Source organism: Centropristis striata, chromosome 5 (assembly GCF_030273125.1).
Source record: "Centropristis striata isolate RG_2023a ecotype Rhode Island chromosome 5, C.striata_1.0, whole genome shotgun sequence".
Lineage (NCBI taxonomy): Eukaryota > Metazoa > Chordata > Actinopteri > Perciformes > Serranidae > Centropristis > Centropristis striata.
In genome coordinates, this window is record NC_081521.1 from 2,570,819 (window position 1) to 2,594,300 (window position 23,482).

Here is a 23,482-nt window from a genome sequence, read left to right on the forward strand (position 1 = left end):
ACTGTGGGTGGGTTATTGTCAAGTGACCAGCAGAGACTGCTCATGCCAATGTGTATGCTTGTATCACCAAATATACCATATATCACTTAACTGCTCCACTAAGGTGTTGGCCATCTTGAAAAATGGCCGCCATCTTGGAAATTCAAATAACTGTCGGTGGGTCATTGTCAAGTGACCAACAGAGACTGCTCATGCCAATTTGTATGCTTGTATCACCAAATAAACCATTATATCACTTAACTGCTCCACTTAGGTGTCGGCCATCTTGAAAAATGGCCGCCATCTTAAAATTTCAAATGTCTCGGACAATTTTCTTGTTAAGTTACCCATGGAGAGTGTTCATGCCAATTTTCACGCTTGTATCATAAACTGAAAGATTCTGGCAAAAATGAGCACTTAGCCGCTCCACTAATGAGGATGAGGATGAGGATGAGGATGAGGAAGCAGGACAGTGGTCTGACCGTGACTTTGTGCTGTCCGGTGAGGTTGGGCCATTCACACAGCAGCTGGCTCTCCGACAGCGTGAGGACGCAGGGAGTCTCTCCGATCAGCACCGTGTAGTTGAGGCGACTGTTGCCGGGAGCTGCTGGGATCAGGTTACGACCCTGAAGGCAGACGGAGAGAAAGGTGGTGAGGAGAGGCAGTCAGCTCATTTAGCTTCCTTTATCAGGGAAACTAAAGAGTGTGTGGGTTCATCATTATAGAGGTACCCAATGTTACAATTAGACCCACTGATGTGTTCCTGCTTCTTGGAGAAAATAAGAAATCTCTATGGCTTCGGACATACAAAACAGTTAAAAAAGGGCTTTTATTTTGGTGTCATAGGGCAAAAATCCCATAACAACCTTTCAGTATATCATAACTGAAGTTAAAGGGAAGCAAGACTTCTGCATCTGCTCTTGTAATATGTATTCAGGGTTAGGGTTAGAGGTAGTTTAGGGTTAGGGTTAGGGAACCCAATCCCAGGTCATTTCAGAGAGAATGCATTCCTGTTGACTGTTCTACAAAAGCAGAAGTCCTTTCAGTTCGTCAAAACCTGATATAATGTCAAAAAACCTGAATTTCCAGCATTGGTTTCAACTGTCTACACTGCAAAGTAACCCCAAAAAGGAAGTTATCAAAAAGAGAATGCGACAATAAATCTAAAACATCTGGTCACAATGGTGATTAAATGTTGCTTTTTTCAACAGTTTAGCCTTTTTAAACACAAAGGAATATTTCTATTGAGTCTGGAAGAAAGTCTGACTACCAATGCAAAAAATCATGTCAATATCAATGAAGTGCCATTGTTCCAAAATCCCATCAGTCTGACTTAGGTTTATGCACAAAAACCACTTGGTTAGGGTTACAGACAGATCACTTCTTGGGTCTATTGGGACATTGGACCAATGGGACATGGTGGCATCGGAGATTTAGAGAAAATGTTTAGTCTCCTGCTAACCGTAGCCAAAGACTCATGGCTGCAGCTAATTCAAGGCAAAACCATAAGCAGCTATTTCTCTCCATCTCTGAAACACTTCACCCACAAATGTTTAATTGCAACATTCTATTGAGTCTGGAAGAAAGTTTGCCAACCAACGCAAAAAATCGTGTCAATATCAATGAAGTGTCATTGTTCCGACATCCCATCAGTCCGACTTATAGACAAATGGGTCCAACTGCCAAATAGTCCAAAAATACACACCATACTCCAACGCTTTGGTTAAGGAATGGTTAGAATTTGGCACAAAAACCACTTGGTTTTGCTTACAGATAGATCACTTCTTGGGTCTATTGGGACATTGGACCAATGGGACATGTTGCCATCGGAGATTTAGAGAAAATGTTCAGCGTTCAGCTAACCGTAGCGAAAGACTCACGGCTAATTCAAGTCCATCTTTATGCAGCGAGCTACAGTCTTGAATCACAGTATGTCATCTTATACAGCTTAACAGGCCCACAAGTCTATAAAAAGTAGGACAGTGATTCTGACATATAATATCACTATAGGTCATGTGTTCAGGCAGCGAAAAACAAGCTATATTTATGAATTAGCCGCCATCATCTTGCTGTCATAGAAGGGGTTGACAGCCAAGCAGAGTTTAAAAGGGCGGATTCCCACGGACAGTTGGAGGCTGAGGTGGTAGACGGGTCAAACAAGCATCTGACTTTCACCCAGAATATCGGGGTTTGGTCCCGCGTGAAAACAAAAGTCAACCATTTTTAACTTAAGTAACGTGAATCACGTTTTTTACGTAACTTGCGGCAGTCACGTGACGCTTGTAACTTCTTAATTTCAAGCATTTACGTACATTTATTTACTGGTTATTAACTGTCTTTTGTAACACCTTAGCAGAAGTTTTTTGATTTAAACCTAAGGTCAGTGGTTTTTTGCCCTAAACAAACCTAAGGTCAGTGTTTTTTTTGCCCTAAACCTAAGGTCAGTGGTTCTTTGCCCTAAACCTAAGGTCAGTGGTTATTTTGCCCTAAACCTAAGGTCAGTGGTTATTTTGCCCTAAACCTAAGGTCAGTGGTATGTGGAACCGTACGTGCCGTTGTACTGAGAGCCTGAGAGCTGAAATACGTTAATATCTGCCCTGAAACGCGAGTACGTGGTACGTGCCTATGTGCAGTAATTTGTGGTAATGACACACGACCTCTTTTGTTGTTTCTGTTGGAGAAGTAGTTAGATATAATTGTCTCGTTCGGTTACTGTACAAACTTAGAACAGAGAGTGTGGGAGCTGTATTTTCAAATTCGATTTCTTTCTCCAGAAAACAGCACAGCTTTAATAAAACCAATTTATTATTGTTTGTGGTCTTTTTGTGAAGAAGAAAAGAACATATCACAAGACTCAAGACACGAGCAAAAAGTATTGTTTACTCCTTTGCAAGCATCAATTGTTTTCTTGGAACTGTGGAATTGCTGATACACTGACAGACAGATTGCTTTTTAATGTATGAATTGCAGTTTTCAAGGATCAAATATTCCCATTTTGTATTCTATTCGAACACAGTTCTACTAAATCGAAAGCAGAAACTTGAGAAGAAAAATAAGAGTGAAGAAGGAAGGGAGGAAAGTCCACTCATGCATACTGTGTGTACTACATGGGGGGGAAAACACACACTGTTTCGTCTTCTGTCCACTAAACTGAATTCCACGCACAAAGTCGGTACCAGAGGTGTGTAAATTCTAACATTTGTCAATTTCAGTTCCAGTTTTTCATTTCAATATCGAACCCACTAGTTCCAATTTGACACACACTTTGTCTGTGATGGAGGGGAGGCAGTTAGTGGTGTGAAGAGACGGAACGGCAAGAAAACAAAAAGCAACAGGGGGACGGATGAATACAAAAGAAAACAAGACAGATAGGAAACGTGGCAAGAAAACATCAGGAGGAGGAGGAGAAGGCAGGCAGAGAGGGAAGATTATGAGAGAGGTAGAGAAAAAAAAGATGAAAGGAATATACTCTGAAGTGAGAAAGAAAATAGGAATGAGCAGAAAACAGAGCGTGCGACATCGACGGAGAGAGAGAGAGGAGATAGCTGACGCATCTCCCGCTGTCTTAGCAGTGGGACGCAGAGACAGACTCCGTTTTCCAATCCCATCGTCTCTGCAGGCCGCCACCCAGCCCTGCTCCGCAACCCTGTAAACATGCATCCCATTGCATCTCACACACACACACACACACACACAGCAACACACACACACGCAGAGTTCAAGCAACACATGCACTCAACTTGAAGCCACACATGGAGCTGTTGCCACACACACACACTACAGGCAAGAAGCATCATGCGGGGACACGCTCTCCAAAAACACACAAACACACACCAAGACCAGATAAATGTTTTTCTTCTCCTCCCGCTAACACACCTCAGTAAAAACACACCCGACACTTCAGATGAGAAATTAATTGCGTGGCGAGCACAGTGCACGCATCTCTGAGAATTTGCATTGTTTTTTTGGTGATTTTGTGTCTTTTTTTGTCTTTTTGTGTCTTTTTTTTGTCATTTTGTGTCTTTTTTTGGTCATTTTGTGTCTTTTTTTGATGATGATTTCAAAGTTCTGGAAAAGTCTCATGTTGCATTGCGACACTCCCACATGTATTCTCATTTTGTGGCTTTTTTTGGCTTTTTTTTGTCATTTTCTGTCTTTTTTGGTCATTTTGTGTCTTTTTTTTAGTCATTTTGTGTCTTTTTTGGTCATTTTGTGTCTTTTTTTAGTCATTTTGTGTCCTTTTGTGTCTTTTGTTGCATTGCGACACTCCCACATGTATTCTGATGCATTTCATTGGGAAAGAGACCGAAAATAGGTGGAAAAAACTACGAATACTACAAGATGAGAAATGAATTGCGTGGCGAGCACAGTGCACGCATCTCTGAGAATTTGCAACCCCCGCATCCCAACCCCACCAAATTGTTTTTTTTGGTCATTTTGTGTCTTTTTTTGGTCAATTTGTGTCTTTTTTTGGTCAATTTGTGTCTTTTTGAGTCTTTTTTTTTGTCGTTTTGTGTCTTTTTTTGGTCATTTAGTGTCTTTTGTTGCATTGCGACACTCACACATGTATTCTCATTTTGTGGCTTTTTGTGGCTTTTTTTGTAATTTTGTGTCATTTTGTGTCTTTTGTTGCATTGCGACACTCCCACATGTATTCTAATGCATTTCATTGGGAAAGAGACCGAAAATAGGTGGAAAAAATGACAAATATTACAAAACGATGTATGGGTTAAGTTAGATGCAGACACTGATCTGTTAGTTATTCCAGTTAATTTAACACCTTCAATAATAGCACATATGTACAACACCATTTAATAAAAGTTGGGACGCTGTTTAAAATGTAAATGAAACAGATAATGTGATAATTTGCTGATTCTTCTTTGAAATATATGACATAGAAAACTGTAAAAACACAAAATGTGGATGGGGCCAACAAATCTAAACCTAAGGTCAGTTGCTTTACAACATAAAATCCACAGAAACTGCAGATTTTTCTTACAACACACACACTCAACTTGAAGCCACACATGGAGCTGTTGCCACACACACACACACTACAGGCAAGAAGCATCATGCGGGGACACGCTCTCCAAAACACACAAACACACACCAAGACCAGATAAATGTTTTTCTTCTCCTCCCGCTAACACACCTCAGTAAAAACACACCCGACACTTCAGATGAGAAATTAATTGCGTGGCGAGCACAGTGCACGCATCTCTGAGAATTTGCAACCCCCGCATCCCAACCCCGCCAAATTGCATTTTTTGTCCATCTCATCAGCACTTCCAACGGGTAGGCAGCTCCACCAACAAGCCAAGCAGGAGATTTGGCAATTACTGAGAGGCTCTTTGCTAATAAATTATCATTTAAGAAATAAATTACGACGGTTATGCTGTTTTCAGTCTCTTCATGGACATAAACAGTTTAACACAGTCTCTGTGATAACATGAGAGATAGTCGAGGCACATTCTAGCAGCAGATAAAAGCACTAAGATTCAATGCAAATATAACATTAATGTGACACTGATGTAAAAGAAATTAATATTATATGCTCTCTTTATTGTGCAAAGTGTAGACTCATGAAAAATGAAGCTAATGTGTTTTACACTGTGCAGCCTACAAACTGTCAGCAGTTTAAAAAAATGTATTTTTATCCCCTTAACCCATTCAGGCCTAAAACGGCTGTAAAAAATGCCTGTAAACCTCTGGGCGATTTTTAAATCAGCCCCTAAAACCTGAATTTTTTCTGGAAATTCAACAGAAGTGTCAACTCTTCCTACTAAATAATAGATTTTTCAGCCTCTGTAGCAGATAGAAATAAAATTCAAAAAGTATTTGAGAGCTTGCAAGTCCCATGGTGCATTGCGACACTCCAACATGTATTATCATTCTGTGTCTTTTTGTGTCTTTTTTTAGTCATTGTGTGTCTTTTTTTTTGTCATTTTGTGTCTTTTTATGTCATAATTTAAAAAAAAGCAAAAAGTATTGTTTACTCCATTGCAAGGATCAATTGTTTTCTTGGAACTGGGGAATTGCTGATACACTGACAGACAGATTGCTTTTTAATTTATGAATTGCAGTTGCCTAGGATCAAATATTCCCATTTAGTATTCTATTTGAACACAGCTCTACTAAATCGAAACCAAAAACATGAGAAGAAAAATAAGAGTGAAGAGGAAGGGAGGAAAGTCCACTCATGCATACTGTGTGTACTACATGGTTACTTGGTAAAAGAAAAATCTCTGCACATAAAGGGCTAAAAGACCAAAAACCAACATTTGAGGCCCCTGACCTTTGATCCCACTCCATTAAAAACCAACACGACTGTATAAAAGACATTACTACATGGGCATAGGAACACATGGGTGAAAACAGCTTGTCGCTGCATCAACAAATCCAAATAAAGACATTTTTCAACAACATCCATAAACGCCACCAACTTCCCTGGGCCCCAAAACGCAGCCAACTTCCATGGACCCCAAAATGCCGCCAACTTCCCTGGGCCCCAAAACGCCGCCAACTTCCCTGGGACCTAAAACGCTGCCAACTTCCCTGGGCCCCAAAACGGCGCCAACTTTCCTGGGCCCAAAAACGCCGCCAACTTCCCTGGGCCCCAAAACGGCGCCAACTTCCCTGGGCCCTAAGCTCAACTGAGATGGACTGACTAAAAATGTGATGTGATCTGTTTTTGGTCATTATGGACATTGTGTCACTTAAAATGAGAAATTAACTCTTAAAACAAGATAAATTAAAGCTCCAAGCAGCGATGAACTTTAGATTTAGAAGTGTTAGATCATTTATCTTGTTTTAAGAGTTAATTTCTTATTTTAAGCGTTCAACATGCTTATTTCTAGATTTAACCATTTTAATTTAAGAAATCTTGGTGAAATTATCTGTCCATGCAGCAAGATCATTTCCCTCAGATTTACTGTTTTTATCTTGTTTTTAGACACACCTTTTTTGCAGTGTGTACAGTTTTCACTTCAACATATGTCAGAAAGTATCGACATATATATGCACTTTATATACCTCTAAGACAACATCTTGTGTATATATTCCATCCTAAACAGCCACTCTAATTCCTCTCCAATAACCCCTTGACTAAATATTTCAGGTGAGCGCCGTGAGATAACAAAATCACACAAACACACACACGGCTCCGGACTTGCCAATTAATTTCATACACTTACGTCCAATCACTGTTAATGAAAATGAAAATCATTTTAATCCAAATCTCCTGGACCATGGGCCGGTGTGCTTCCACACCGGCCCTTCCAGCGCTGGAAATTAATTACACAAATTGAAAAGACTGTTATTCAAGAGGGCTGGAGGCTGCAGAGGACGATGTCAGTCATGAAGTTGCTGCTGTTAGTTACTGAAGGAGAGAAATTGGCCTTGGAAGGTGTGGACGTTTCCTTTCAGCTTTCAATTATGAAATAGTGAGATTTTTTTCTCCCCCTCTCTGAGAAACCTTGTAAACACGTTTGAGAACTTTTCTTTCTTGTGAGAATAAAAATGCCACTGAGCTCGGTTTGTGTTTGTCAGTGTATGTAGGCTTTGCCATTATTAATACAAGATATGTTCAATATAAGACTCTCGTAGTCAAGCTGCAAGTAGAAAAACCTTGGAAGAGAAAAACATCTACCCACTTGAAACTAGGGTTTGAATAAAATATTTACACGGTGTACACGGAGACACTTGTTTTTCTATGGTTGCTCATGTGCTTATGGTTAAAAATCAATGGCAGAAGATTTATATTATTGTTAGCTAAAGCAATCTTTCCCTCTCTTCACACTTAGAGAATAGCTTCCAGTTTTGTGCTATAAAGCTATCGTCCTTTGCATAAAGGAATTGATCGTTTGCTAAACTTTTACTCCCCCAAACAGCAGTAACCAAATCATAGCTTAGCTTCTGTTCTCACATGCTGATGCGGGTAATGTTATGATTGTGGTCATTATTAGCAAACTGCGTTTCTATGTGTACCCTGTGTCTTTGTTTTCCTCTTTTATTATGCAGATTGGGGTGTGCCATAGCCGTGGTGTGATTGGTGGAAAGGTTCCACGCCTGGGCCGGGATTGGCTGCAGCCGGAACCACCTGGTGTAAATGGAGCCAAGATGGCGGCTGTCGGTGGCAGCAGGTGTTTCCTCATCCTCCTCGTCTCCCAACCGGTCACACTTTCGTTTGGTTTAACTTGTGGTTATTTGGATATAATTCCCTTGTTTGAGTAGTAAGGGTGGGTTGCCAGGTTTTGTTTCTGGTTTTCTCCTGTTTAAGTAGGTTGGGAGGTAAGGCTTTGTATTTACCTCTCAATAATGTACATAGTTTTCTTATTTTTAAGACAGGATCGTTTTGTTTGTTATTTTGGCTTTGGTGGTGCAAAAGACAAAATGACAAGCACATAAGTGTAAGGAATAGATTGAGCAGTATGTCCATCTTTCATATAAGACTTGATAGCTAGTTGGTCTACTACACTCAGGCCAAGAAGCACATCAACAAGAAACTACATTTACGCCAATAATATCCATTGTGTTGAAGCCAGTGTTGCATACTATTACAGTTTAGAATTACATTTGGATGGGGCCAACAAAAGACTGGTAAAGTTGTGGAACAATTCTCTGTTTGGAACATTTCCATAGAAATCATCATCATTAAAAGATTGGGAGAAATCAGAAAAATCTCTGCACATTAGGGGCAAGACGAAAAAACAACAACATTTGATGCCCCTGACCTTTGATCCCTCAGGCATTAAAAACCAACATGACTGTATAAAAGACATTACTACATGGGCACAGGAACACTTGTGGTGAATACAGCTTGTGGCTGCATCTAAAATTCAAATAAAGACATTTTTCAACAACATCCAGAAATGCCGCCAACTTCTCTGGGCCACAGAAGAGAAGACAGAGATGTGTGTGCTTCAGGCCAAGAAGCTCATCATCAAGAAACTACATTTACGCCAATAATATCCACTGTATTGGAGCTGTTTTGCCTACTGTCACCTAGTGATAATTAAATTCAAAATCAAATAATCATCTCGTGATATTCTCAATAGCTTTAAATGATTCCTTGACCAAGAAAATGTAGATTTTGACAGCAAGATTGACCTTTTAATTGGCTTGGAAGATATATTGGTTCTCATAGACCTTATATGGCTGCCATCTCCGATCCACAATCTTGAGGAAGTGGCTCCTCCCAAAAATTGAAACCTATAGTGATGGAGAGCATGTGGAAAAAATGTGGTGCTTTTGTCTGACGCGTCCCCTTTATTTAGCTCCGCCTCCTGACTATTACGGCATGAGCTGTCTATAGGGAGTCACTTGAGTCTTTTCAGCTTCGCAGCTGCATTGTTGAGAAATGTCCCTGACAAGTTGTGTTAACACAGCTCTCTATATAAGTGGTGATACAAGCCAATGTTGTCTGCAAGGTAAAAACCTCAGATCAGACCACTGATGGAATAAAAAAACCTATGTAACAGGAAAGAAAACAACACTTTCAGCCTTTCTGACCTTTAGAATAAGTGGCGATGTGGGCTTGAGCTCCAGGATGCCGGAGGGACTCAGGGGCTCGAACACGGGGTCGGGGTAGTAGCTGAACGTCTCGTTGACCACCACCAGAGCGTTCACGTTGTCCATGTAGAACCCGATCTCATCCGGGCCTGTGCCGGTCTCTGAGAAACCCAGTTCTGAATCCGCCACCGATGGAGCCAGACACACCATGACGGAGTTATTGTACACCGTACAGTTCTGGAAAAGAAAGAGAGGAAGAGACAAGGAGGTTATGGTGCATGTTGTTGTTGTCAAATCCACAACAGATGAGTAGGAGGAAGATAATATATAAATGTGGACACAAATCTAAATGCCCTTTTTTCATTATAATCTACTTATGGTTCTATTTACAAGAGAATGTCTTGAATTAAATGGGTATCATGGCCTCTTTTTGAACTACTGAGAATAATAATAATACAGGCTATATTTTTATTTTAGTGTCGATCCTATGGGCTGAAATATGTGCCACCAGAAACTGAATTTGAATTATTTAAATTTGAATTTGAATTGCTTAACTTGAAAAATGTAATTAAAAAATTTAATTTGAAGCACATAATTTGAATTTGTATTGTTCAATTTGAATCATTGCATTGAAAAACTGAATATGAATTGTAATTTGAAATTGAATTTATTTGTTTGGAAACTGAACAAATTCAATTCGCAAAATTTTATTTAAATTTTCTGCGACAACGATAGAGCGCCTCTTCAGCCAATCACCTACGTTTTTTTTGGTAACATTTGTTGCCACCCGGTTGCCATGGCGACTCTTCGGCCAATCAGCACCTCCGTTTTCTTTTGTAATATTTGTTGCCACCCCGGTTGCCATAGCGATTCTTCGGCCAATCAGCACCTACGTTTTCTTTTGTAATATTTGTTGCCGCCCGGTTGCCACTCGACACGAAGCGGAGGAAGAAGTTAGACTGGTTTGGATGAGGCTGGAATGGAATGGAAGTGCTGATTGGCTGAAGAGGCGCCATGGCAACCAGGTAGCAACAAATGTTACAAAAGAAAACGGAGGTGCTGATTGGCCGAAGAGGCGATCTGTGTATCTGCGCTCGATTGCTCTGCCTCAACTACCCGGATGTTCTTCGCAGAAAATTGAAATTGAATTTTGCAAAATGAATTTGAATTGTGAGAACTGAATGTTCAGTTCCAAACTAATAAATTCAATGTAAAATTACAATTCATATTCAGTTTTTCAATGCAATGATTCATATTGAAGAATACTAATTAAAAAAATTATGTGATTTAAATTCAGTGTTTTAATGCAATTATTCAACTTAAGCAATTCAAATTCAAATATAAATAATTCAAATTCATTTCTGGTGGCACATATTTCAGCCCATAGGATCCGTCGGGTATAATAAACCATCCTTTTTAAATGTAATTCAATTCAATTTTTCAAATTGTATAATGTGTGATGAAAAACATAAGGGGTTAACCCCAACCTGTTGCAAGACATATTTATGTCAACCATAAGAAAAATGCAAATATAAAAATAAAACCATTACTTTTTGCCTTCATGTTGTATTTTCTGACAACATAACTCGCAGTGCTGTTCCATCAAGGCAAGTGTTGCTCTGAACACTGAGATTTCACATCAATTCACGCATTCAACTGCATTGCAATACAAAAGTAATGTCACTTTGATAAAAAATGTATAAGCAGACATGATGTTCATTGTGATGGATCGTCTATCTGAAACAAGTTTCTGCAAGCTGGCTGTCATGAAATAATAAAAATGAATAAGAAAGGCTGTCAGGAAGAGCAGAAAAAATGCATCAAAATTCAAAATGTAAAGCACCATCGTATGCTTTAGAAAATGACTGTCATTTTTAGTATTCATGACAACATTAAAAAACATCCACATGGTCCTTTAAGTGCCAAGCAGCACTTTGACTAAAGGGCTGTGTGGGAAGCGCCGTGCAGCCTGTTTGCCTCAATAAATGACAGCTTTATCTGCAGGTTGAAGTGCTTCACTATTGTTTGAAGTTCAGTTCTTAACCTTGACAACTAAAGAGCTTCAATTCACAGCAACAATCACCAAAGTGCTCCGGGAATCTATAGAATTGATGAAACTGTTCAACTTCTCAAATGTGACTTTAGGTTTAGGATGGATTTTTCCCCTTTCGTCTTCGTTCCCAAAACATTCTCTCTCTCTCTCTCTCTCTCTCTCTCTCTCACACACACACACACACATACTGGTTTTCATAGATTATAGGGACTCCAGTTTTAATCATCCCTTGTGAGGACCACCCTTTCTAGAGGTTGTAGAGAGCTGAAAAAAATTGAGTAAACTTGCCATAACTCAGTTAGCCTATACACGCCTTCAAACCTCTGAAATGATGAAGTGATGTTTTAATCAGGCTTTATGGGAACATCCAGAAAAACCAGTAAACGTGCTTCCAGGGTACATTTGCATATTTCACACAGATTATTTGGTGACTAATGGGGACCTACTTTTACATAAAACAATGAAAATTAGATACTTTTCTAAGAAGCCAATTCTATAATTGTGGAATTTGCAAAAATAGTAAAACTTCAATTCAAACCTTGAAGCAATCACACACACACAAACACACACACACACACACACACACACACACACACACACACACACACATTCTTGTACTTCTATCATTGCGAGGACCCTCATTGGAACAGTGAATTCCCTTGCAAGGTTTTAATAGTTTTGGACTTTTCATTAGTTTTAGTTTTAATTTTTTTGTGAATTTTTGTTTTCAAATTCAGTTAGTTTTAATTAGTTTTTAGAGTGAGTTTGATAGTTTTAGTTTAGTATTTTTGTTTTTTAAATGATTTAGTTTTAGTTATGAAAAAAGTTGACAAAAACGAAAACGAAGGATATTTTCACTATAATTTTAGTTAGTTTTGAAACCACACAATACAGTTTCAGTTAATTATCATTATCATGGACCCTTTAACCCTTAAAACAAAGTCTAGAATCTCAAAAAAAGCCTTTAAAGAAGTGAGGACCGGCCGAAATGTCCTCACTTTGCAAAAATGTCCTCACTCTGTTGGTTAAGAAAGTGTTGTGGTCCTCACTATGTAGGAAGTACAAGAACACACACACACACACACACACACACACACACACACTCTGTTATGTTGTCTCCTTCTTTTAGTGACACAAACACTCATGTGGTGTGGTGACATTTGAAAAGCTCTGTGGCCTGAGGTAGCGTTAGATGTCTGAAGCTGTACAGACAGCAGACGTGAGCAACACACAGACACACACACACACACACACACACACACACACACACACACACACACACACACAGACACACAGACACACAGACAGGCTGTCTGCCACCTTCAGCACAACCAAACAACTTTGTTGTCTGCAGATATTCTTGTGTAAGCAGAGACGGTGTATGTCTGAATGTATGTACGAGATCAGGGATGGGCAACTTAAATGCTGCTGGGGCCACAGTTTTTCACTTTTTTTTCACTTTTCTTATACACATATAGATATGTGTAAGAAGTTGTGTAGGAAGTTATTATATGTGTATATATATTTGTTTTTTCACAAATATATATACATATAATGTTTAAAAGTTTATAAATAATCTACTTATTTGTTACCTTACTAACGTCACAAAATGTTTTTGTTAACATTTGTTTTTGTTATGTATTTGTCAGTGTGTGTCTCTGCACTAGCTGCCTGTGAACGTGTTGTCTGGTCTCTGTGTTTGTACTGTGTGTGATTATGTGTGTGTGTGTGTGTGTGTCTGGTGTGTATTTCTTTCTTTTCAATACTCACATGAAAGGACTCGGCCTGGCCGTACTTGGCCCTGATCTTTGGCTCTCGGATGGTTGCCAGGTTGGTCCCGCTCACTGTCAGCAGAGTCCCACCGCTGGACGGGAGAAGAAAGAAGAGAGAAGAAGAAGAAAAGAGTTAGAAGAAGAAATGTCCAGCAGTTAGACAAGCCATTCTCTAGGGAAAACAAATACCTGCAGGATTCAGTAGTGTTTGTAGCTGCAAAATGTACCTGCATGTAAATGCATATTACTGCATCAGCAGCAAGTGATGTGACAAATGTTCCCATAGATAACATGGTGAAAAACTGCACCACTGCCAAAGCACCAAAACAGCAAAAATATTACACCAGATGAGCTGAAGGCTGCTATAAAAGCAACATGGTGCTGTAGGCTGATCTCCTCCATGCCATCAAGTATTAATGCACTAATTCATGATTCAAAAGGAGTCCAACCAAGTATTGATGGATAGAAATGAACAGACTTTTCAGAAGCCTGATATTTGTGTTTAAAATATCCCTCTTTTATTGATCTTTTGTAATATTCTAGTTTTCTGAGACACTGAGTTTTGTGTTTTCCTAATTTCGACATTTTCTTAGACTTATCAAAAGCATTCGACACCGTGGATCATTATATTCTGCTACAAAAATGAAAACTCTTGGGACTTGATAATCAAGTGTTAGAGTGGTTCTCGAGTTATCTGGAACATAGACGACAGTTTGTTGCATTTAAGGGAGTAAATTCCCCACCCCTTGTGACCAAATGTGGTGTCCCCCAGAGATCAATCCTGGGGCCATTATTGTTCCTTATATATATTAATGAAGCCCGACATTTGTGTTTAAAATATCCTTTTTTTATTGATCTTTTGTAATATTCTAATTTTCTGAGACACTGAGTTTTGTGTTTTCATTATATCTAAGCAAGAATCATCAAAATTCCAAGAAAAACAGGCTTGAAACATTTCATTCTATGGGTAATGAATCTATATAATATACGAGTTTCCCTTTCTGAAGTGGTTAACAAAAATATTGAACTTTTTCATGATATTCAAATTTTTTTAGATGTACCTGTATATCTACTCAAGGAGATAAGAGAAGCAGATACTGTATTGTATGAACAGATATTTTTGCAAAAAACTATTTATGAAATACATACATACATTCAGTATCACTGTATTTTGCAATTTGCCAGGTACATTAATTAACATTTCCTCATTATGTTAAAGAAAAAACTCAGCTAACCCAAATTCTTCAAGGCTTCTAAACTTCAACATTTCCAAATTAGATTTCAAATGCTTTGGGTTTTATTTTAATTAGAGAAGTTGAGCTCCTTCTGTCCATGGACAACAACAGAGAAGCATCATAAAAAAAAAGTGATTGTCACAGCAAGAAAGAAAGTGACAGGTCGAAACCTAATCCTGCTCCTTAAGTCGTGGAGAGGAAACGCAGGATGTGGGTTCTACTGTGTTCCAGCTGTGACCTGGTTTCGTTCCGTCCTCTGCACGTGAAACCACACAGGGAGGTTTCAGACTTACAGATAAAGTGGATTTGAGAACTTTTTTTGTTGATATTTGTGATTCTACCATGCAGGCTGCTGTTAACTCTGGCAACACTGGCCACGCCCATTGTTCCAATGTCTCCATTGGTAGATTATAAATCAGAAGTCAGAATCACCTTTAGTGTCACTGCACAGAGTAACAAGTACTAAAACAACGGAATTAGCCATCAACCCGCCCAAACATATACATAACATACATATAATATGACAAAGGGGTGACAGGATGAAACATAAGTGATCTTTCTCTAACACTGAGTGTTTTTTGTACCTCAACCTAGGGCTGGGCGATATATATCGATAAATGTGATATGGGATTAGACCATATCACATTTATCGATATAGTTCAATATGTCTTTCTTTACATATAAATGCTGCCCCTTACTAGGGTTCGCCATATTTAGTTCTTTTGTAATGTTTGTTATTATTTTCTCATATAAAAATATTTTGCATATAATTTGCACTCTGCGCATTCTTCGCTTAATTTGTATCTAGTATATTGTATTTTGTTAAATGCCTTTTTCTATTAGATTTTTTATTTTTTATCTTTATCTTAAAGGGAAATAATTTTGTGTGCAATTTTGCGGTCGGCTGTAACAAAGAAATTTCCCCGCTGTGGGATTAATAAAGTCGAATCTAATCTAATCACTGACTCTTGTCAGTTTGCTTTATAGTCCCTTTGCTTTCACTCTTCTGAACGTCACATGCACATTTGCATTTTTCATAATAACTTCACGCGCTTTAGGGCGTTCTCAACAATACACATTAAAAAAAAACAGCCCATTGAATGGACTGATAACCACCTAGTGGACCTACTGGAAGGCCCTACTACTAGCCTACACATACGGTAATAATAACTGCTCATTATGCCCATTTAATCTTGTGATATAATCCAAAAGATGTGATTAATTCAGGCATTTACAGTTGCAAAATATTAAAATGGTATGCATAAAACTGTGTAGTTCAGCACTTCACGTGTGGACCTATTAATAGTGTTTTATAAAGTTTATTATGAAAAATAAAGTTTGTATTTCTCGGAGTGCCCTGGGCTTCAGGTTGGCCTTAGGGATGACACCTTTATAATGGAGTTAACAGAGAAAAAGAAGGAGAGAATGAGGACATGAGGGAGCAAATGTGTGAAAGAGAAAGAGAAAAGAGGCAGAGAGAGAGAGAGAGAGTAAGAGGCAGAGAGAAGTAGAGTGGAGATCCACAGAGATAGTCTACATACTTTAATCACAACTCTATCCACAGTAAGTATGTGTTTGCCTTGAGCAAGTGAAGGTCATTGGACTGAATCCAGTAAATAACAATGCTAGAAGTTGGCTGAAGCCCCGGGCTTCATTTTGTTGGTGAGTAGTGTGTGAAGGCAGACAGACTCTCACCCTCTTCGTATAACAATGTCTTTGCAGTTGGATCGATTTCTAAGAAGATGACATTTTTTCTCCATGACTGAGACTGTAAATGATTGTAGTTTGGAAACAATTGGTGTGGGGTTTGTGATTCAAGCTTTTGGGGCGAGTGGAGCGATACGTCAGTGGTATCCCACGTTGGTTTGACAGAAAAAAACCCAAACTAAATTACTTAAAAAAGACACAAAATGACCAAAAAAGACACAAAATTACAAAAAAACATACAAAATTACCAAAAAAGACACAAAAGTATTAAAAAAGACACAAAATTATTTAAAAAAGACACAAAATTACCAAAAAAAGAAACAGAATTACCAAAAAAGACACAAAATTATTTTAAAAAAAGGACACAAAATTACCAAAAACCACTGCAAAAACCAACTGACAAAAAATGATAAATAAATAACTAGAATTAAGCAAAGACATGCTTCAAACAAGTAAAATTATCTGCCAGTGCAGAAAGTAAATGTTTCTTTGTAAGAATTCTTTAATTAAGTAAAAATATCTCGGCACTGGAAAAGCCCAACCGTAGTGACATTAAAATAAGCCAGAAATACTTGAAACTAGCACGTTATTTTTCTCATTTCAGTATCTGTGGGTAGATACTGGTGGTAGAAAATAGTTTTGGAATATCATTTAAACTACATGCAACTAAAAATCTCGATTGAAACCAATATTTTGGGTAAAAACTCACCATATTCAACAGTTGAATAGATTGAAAAGCATGAAAAAGCTCACAATGTCAATCCTAAAAACAAGTCTTTACACAAGACTGAAATCCCTGTGAAGAGGTTATTCGCTCATTTTTGTTACAAAAAGACACGCGTTCTTAAAATAAGCACATAAAGCTATGGTCAGTAGGTAAATTATACCCAAAACAAGATAATTAAGATTCAATTGCTAGATATAAGAAAAAATAATTGGTAAGCTTCATGTCTTTTGCAGTGTAGGCTTGATAAAGGGTATTTTAAAAGATAAAATAAATAAATGTGAGTACCGGATGTGGCATTTACGTTGGTAATAAGTTGAAAAACTTTTGTTTTCACATAGGACATGACACTCCAGTGGTATCCCATATTGGTTTGACCCAAAATGACTGGTGACACTGGTGACTGGTTCTCTTCATGACCCCCCACAATGCAAGATTCCCCGTGCTGAGAAATGATCATGAAGGCCACGAGAATAAATAAAATCTCTTTTATTGGAGGACTCTTGTCTCTTGTAAAGACAATGGAGTTGGTCTTTGCGTTTCACTGCAACACTTAAACTGGATTTATGAGGTTTTCATGAAAGAGGTCTTACCTCTGAGATGCCCACCTTGTTTTACAGTGGCAGTTACAATCTCTGAGTACTCTACTCTGTTTCCAGCTAGCAGACCTCCAGTGCTGCCTCAGCTATCTGTGCCTCTGGAAATACAGTGTGTAAGATTCCCTATTGGATGTCTTTCTGCAGGTTTCTCACTGCCTGGAGGGGGATTTACTGTATCTCATGCTGCTGTCGGTGAAATAAAAGCCAAAGATAAAAAACTTCTATCTTGGAAAAGTCATAAACAATATGCAGCTCCCTTACTGCACATTGGACACTAAAGCATTTTTGATATCATGCTGTGGGCATCCAATGGGTATTTTGGGCCTTGGTGAGGTGTGTAGTTCAAAGACCCAACACCAACAGTTGGGTCATCTCCTGCAGGTTGGATGTGGAGGGTGATGCATCTAATTCTCTGCTCAGAGATCCTGCTACTGACTGCTGCCTCCACTATCGACACCTTAAAGATGTGTTTTTAAGATTTACTTCCAATGTTGCTTGGCTATCTTAAGTGGTAACCCCTCTCTGCAGGCAGAGGGATACCATTAACCCATTTAGGCTTAAAACGGCTGTAAAAAATGCCTGTAAAACCTCAGGACGATTTTAAAATAAGCCCCTGCAACCTGAAGTTTTTCTGTAAATTCAACAGAAGTGTCAACTCTTCCTACTAAATAATAGATTTTTCAGCCTCTGGAGCAGATAGAAATGAAATTCAAAAAGTATTTGAGAGCTTATAGCTGTTATATCTGAGCTCCCTCCGCTATAGTCGTCTTCCACCATGGTTTCAGTTCTGGAAAAGTCCCATGATGCATTGCGACACTCCCACGTGTATTCTGATGCATTTCATTGGCCAAGAGACCGAAAATAGGTGGAAAAAACTACAAATACTACAAAACAACGTATCCGCTTTCCCGGCTTTAATGGTAGAATAACACAAGAGCGCCCCTGGTTTTAATGGTTAAAATTCAGTAATGCTTTCCCGCCTTAAATGGGTTAAGGTAGGGAACAGCCCAATGTCTCTGCCATGACTATTTTACTCCGGAAGTCTCTATTCTGTAAACTGACTTGCCAATTGTCTCTCCTATGTTGTTCTTTTTTGCTGTTTTTGAATATGTTGGAGCTCAACCCCAAGTTATAGCTTCACATTAGTGCTGTTGATTAAAATGGTAAATGGACTGCACTTATATAGGTGTGTACTTGTTTTGGTGCCAACAGCCCCTAACTGTAAGAACTGGGTACCAGACATTTTCACAAAAAAAAGTAGCTGCACAAGTGTTCCTAAGTAGATTTTACAGCTAGCACACATCAGCACACATCATCTCAAAGCAAAATACTACACCAGAAACCAGAAGCCAGGTAGTTCCTCAAGATTAAAAATGCTCTGTGTTTGGCTAGCAACTGGTATTAAAGACTAGATGTACTCCAGTGGTAACTCACTTCACACCGACAGTAACTGCAAATACCTTAGGTCTTGTTAACAGACCCATCTGGCAGAGTCTTGTATAGATGAACCGACCATTCAATGCCCTGCTTAGCCTGCTGCCCCCACGACCCGGTCCCAGATAAGCGGATGAGAATGGATGGATGGACGTCTTGGTATATCTTGTCCAATTGTCTTTGCAGGCCTGCACACTGTGATGTCCCAACATATAAATCTTTGGAACTAGCCCTAAAAATGCTCCCTTGGTTCTTTATCCCTTCACTCCAATTTTTTTGCACTTTATTTGCCATTTTTCAAGGATTCATGGAAACTTGGATGACTTTGAGTAATCCTGCATGTCTGCCTGTATTGCCTCAATGTGAAAGCGCCAGATAAAATATCTGTTGGGCGTTCTGCCATTTGACACAAATATCAGGAGTATTCTCAGCACCTTTTCTTTTACCTTTTGCAGCCGCAGGTGGATGATTGATGACTCTACCAATGATCCACTGCTTCTAAATCGTAGGATTACGACGTGACGGCTGGCGCTGGAAACCATTTTTTCTCTTTTAAGATTGCGCAACATATGGCTCAGCTTTAACCCTCTGCTGTAGATAGATAATAAGGCCCATTCCTCTTGGTGGGTTACCATGTGTTAGCATTGATTTCTACAACACGCAGGTGTCTTTTCATTGTGGACATTAATCCGACACTTATCCAGAATGACTTAGTGTAAAAAGCACCAACAGCAGTAAGTGATATGGTGATAGGAAGCAGAGACAGAGCCCAACAATGTCTTGGATAAAGAGTCCGGCTGGCTTACACTAGACATTCATCTCTCTCTTTAATCCAGGGAGATTTACAATGACAGCAAATGGTAATGATAGGGAGGAACATGGGGTAAATGATGAAGGTGGACGTAGCATCTCTGCCATTGTTAGTAGACAAAAAGATTCAAGTCTGGCTATTCTTCTCAGCTAGAGCCTTTCTTTTTTCTTCTTTTGGCAGGTTGCCCATTACTGCCTGAGGCGATATGGTCCCATTCATCCTTTGAATAACAGCATTGTGTACCATGTGATTGTAGCTGTAATGAGGGATATTAACTTTGACTGGTATTTTGACAGCTGACATAGGTGTAGCACTAGGAACAGGGGGGGGGATATGTCCAAGGTTATAATACTTTTGGATTTCTTTGTGATTTTTTGTTTTAAAATTCAGTTCGTTTTAATGAGTTTTTAGAGTGATTTCGCTGGTTTTAATTCGTTTTTATTTTTTGGGAAAATGCTTAGTTTTAGTTTAGTTTTGTATTAGTTTTAGTGTTAGTTGTGGGGTATTTGTTGGGTGCAAAATTCAAAAAAGTCACAATAAATGTTTCCTTTATTTCCTTTGTCTGATCCATCTCAGCCCCAATAAGTTTATTAAGTCATAAAACTAGATAGATGAAACAGATTTCATATCAACCAAAAAGGTTTACGTATGAAAAAAGTTGACAAAGACGAAAACGTTGACTATAATAACCTTGGATATGCCCCCCCCCCCCCCCCCCCCCCCGATTTTTTCTTTCAGCAACAAACATCGACAGTAAAACAGAGGATTAATGTTCTGTTAGTTAGACTATTTACATTGCAGCACATAGAGTGTCCGGCTAATGGTGCGTTCAAGGTTTACACGAATGTCAGAACTTTCGACATTGTTCCGAGCTCCAAGTTCCGACTTTGAGTGTAAATTAAACACAACACACAGCGTTACGGTAAGAACGTGTTAGACCCGCCTTCAAAATAAAAGCAAACACATGTAGCTTTCAAAATAAGAGCACATGGATGTGTTAACAGAATCCACCACAGAATTTACAAAAATACTGTCAAAATATGACGCCTTAAATAAAACATAGAAGAACCCTTATTCTCCTTTACAATAACTCATTAAAATATGCAATGATTAAGATGGAATAGTGGCACTAGAATGTGCGAGAGGAACCAAATTTAGGCTTTTAGGGTAAAAATGTTCTCCGGGGCAGCATGGCCCCCGACCCCCTTACTTTGTTTGGGTCAAGTTCAAGTCAGTAAATTTGTTTGGCTGCACTGGGAATTTCATGCACACATTTCTTTTCATTTATGTAAATATGTTGGTTGTTGTTTACACTACAGTTTATTTAAAAATGTTTAAATAAAACATATTTGGGTTAAGGCATGGAGTGGAAAAATAACTATCTGGTGTAGCAGAACCTCTCTGCTTCTGCTTCCACATTCAATTGGAATTAACTTTTTTTTGTGATACTTTATTCTTGTCATTTCCACCACAGCGCTGTAATCTTCAAGAGTCAAATTCAGCCCAAGCAACTGGAAATGAGACACTTGAATTCTCGATGGCTGAGTGCCATGAAACTCTGCCACGATGCAGCGAAATTAATTTTGTACGAATCAACTCTGTTCTGTTGAACACAGTCTAATTAATGCTGAGAAGTTTAAGTTAAGTAATATTGTACAACTTCTATCCAAACTGAACAACAGAATAACTTTTTCTTTAATCTCCTACTGTGTATTCCACTTTGAATGCAAATGAGTTTCCAGTATCACAGCCAGGGAATGTTCCCCTGGATGCTTTATCTATTAGTGCTATATTATATTTAGTGAAACTTCTTATGAATAAGACATATACAAATTATTTAATCTGGTCTTTTAAAGCATATTGTTGCATGAGTTACATGCCAATACCTTTATATTTAATACTCTAATGCTTATAACAGCATTATATATTTGCCCTTATACAAAAAACATGAAGCTTACCAAGTATTTTCTTCTTATTTCTAGCAATAGTATCTTAATTATATTGTTTTGAGTATAATTTAGCTACTGACCATAGCTTTATGTGCTGATTTAATTTTTAGTATTATTATTATGTGCTTATTTAATTATCTTATTGTTTAGAGACTTCTTTTTAGGATTGACATTTTGAGCTTTTTCATGCTTTTCAAGCTATTCAACTGTTGAATATGGTGAGTTTTTACCTAAAATATTGGCTCCAATTGAGAGTTTTAGTTGCATGTAGTTTGAATGATATTACAAAAGCATTTTCTATATCCAAAACATGCTCGTTTCAAGTATTTCTGGATTATTTTAAAGTTACTACAGTCGGACTATTCAAGCCACAATTGCTTAAAATAAGAATATTTGGATTTATTTCAAGACATCATTGGTTTTTCCAGTTCCTCAATATTTTTACTTATTTAAAGAATTCCTACAAAGAATAATTTAATTACTGCACTGGCCGATAATTTGACTTGTTTCGAGCATGTATTTGCTTAATTCTAGTTATTTATTTCTTGTTGGTTTTTGCAGTGTAAGAGAGATGAAGGTGGCTGATTAACAAAGGAGAAATGAATCTGAGGCAACAGTGAAATTAACTGATTTTTAATAATGTTTAAGGCGTTTCCACTAATGCATCATGGGACTATAGGAAGCCTGTTCTACTAGTGCCTCCTTCCTCCTCCTCCTCCTTCCCTCTCCTCCTCCTCCTCAGTTTGATGTATATTTGCTCTGAGTTCCTGTGTCCCCGCTGCTCCTCTCTTTGTCTAAGTGAGTCTCTTTAGCTCAGGTACATGCTTCAGGGAACAGACAACAAGACAATCAGGATAAACTCTGAGGGAGAGCTGGGAAACCCGACCACTGCTGCTACTATTTCTCTCTGCCTGTTCTTCTTACCTCTGCTACCATCTCTGTCCTCTCTTTACATTTTACTACTCTCTCTGTTTTCCTTCTTCTTTTCTGGCTAATATATTACATTTTCTAAACATTTTTGAAACATCAGGCAGTGCTTAACCCTCTGGGTCCACTCTAATTTTCTACCCTTTCAGGCCCACTTCCCAAAAAAACAGATAAAAACTTTACAGATTAAATTTTTTTTCTACTTTTTTCTGCATAAACAACTTTTAACCCTTTAAATGCCAGTTTGATTACATGTTTTTTATGGAAAAAAACACAAATGTAGTTATTTTCCATAAATAAATACTTTTTGGCTGATAGTTTTGATCAGGACTGAAGTTAATTGAAAGATTTAACCCAAAAAAGTTGAAAAAAATACATATATCGGTAACATTTTGATAGCGTTTTTTGGAAGTTGACATGTCTGCCATCAAGTTGCCATTAAGGGGTTTTTACATTTTAAATCTGACACAACACACAAACTAAAAATGCATCAAAATCTGTTTTGTTGCTAATCTTTGACATATCCAAGGCTGTGGTAAAAGCCAATGCCCCAGCCAAAAATAATTTATTATATGTAAAATAACTACATTTTTGTGTGTTTTTTCTTTGAAAAACAGTGACATCATGTAATCAAACTGGTACATTTAAGGGTTAAAATCATCAAAAGCTTCGAATGTTTGGTAGTTTTGAGGAGGGTGGAAGTTGTTTAAGAGGTTTTTGCAAAAAAAAAGTAGAAAAAATGTTAATCTAACGTGAGATTATAATTATCATGAAATAACGTG

At 38.2% G+C, this 23,482-nt stretch overlaps 1 protein-coding gene across 2 annotated transcripts in view; it reads right to left on the minus strand.

The window, feature by feature from the left end:
* LOC131971589 (plexin-A1-like) overlaps positions 1-23,482 on the minus strand; it is a 409,823-nt gene that overhangs the window by 68,692 nt on the left and 317,649 nt on the right. For both annotated transcript variants that reach the window (XM_059333098.1, XM_059333099.1), the window contains 3 exons: positions 13,313-13,406; positions 9,490-9,726; positions 462-605 (listed from right to left, as the gene is read on the minus strand). In XM_059333098.1, the coding sequence (XP_059189081.1) occupies positions 462-605; positions 9,490-9,726; positions 13,313-13,406 (475 nt within the window). The remainder of the gene's footprint in view (positions 1-461; positions 606-9,489; positions 9,727-13,312; positions 13,407-23,482) is intronic.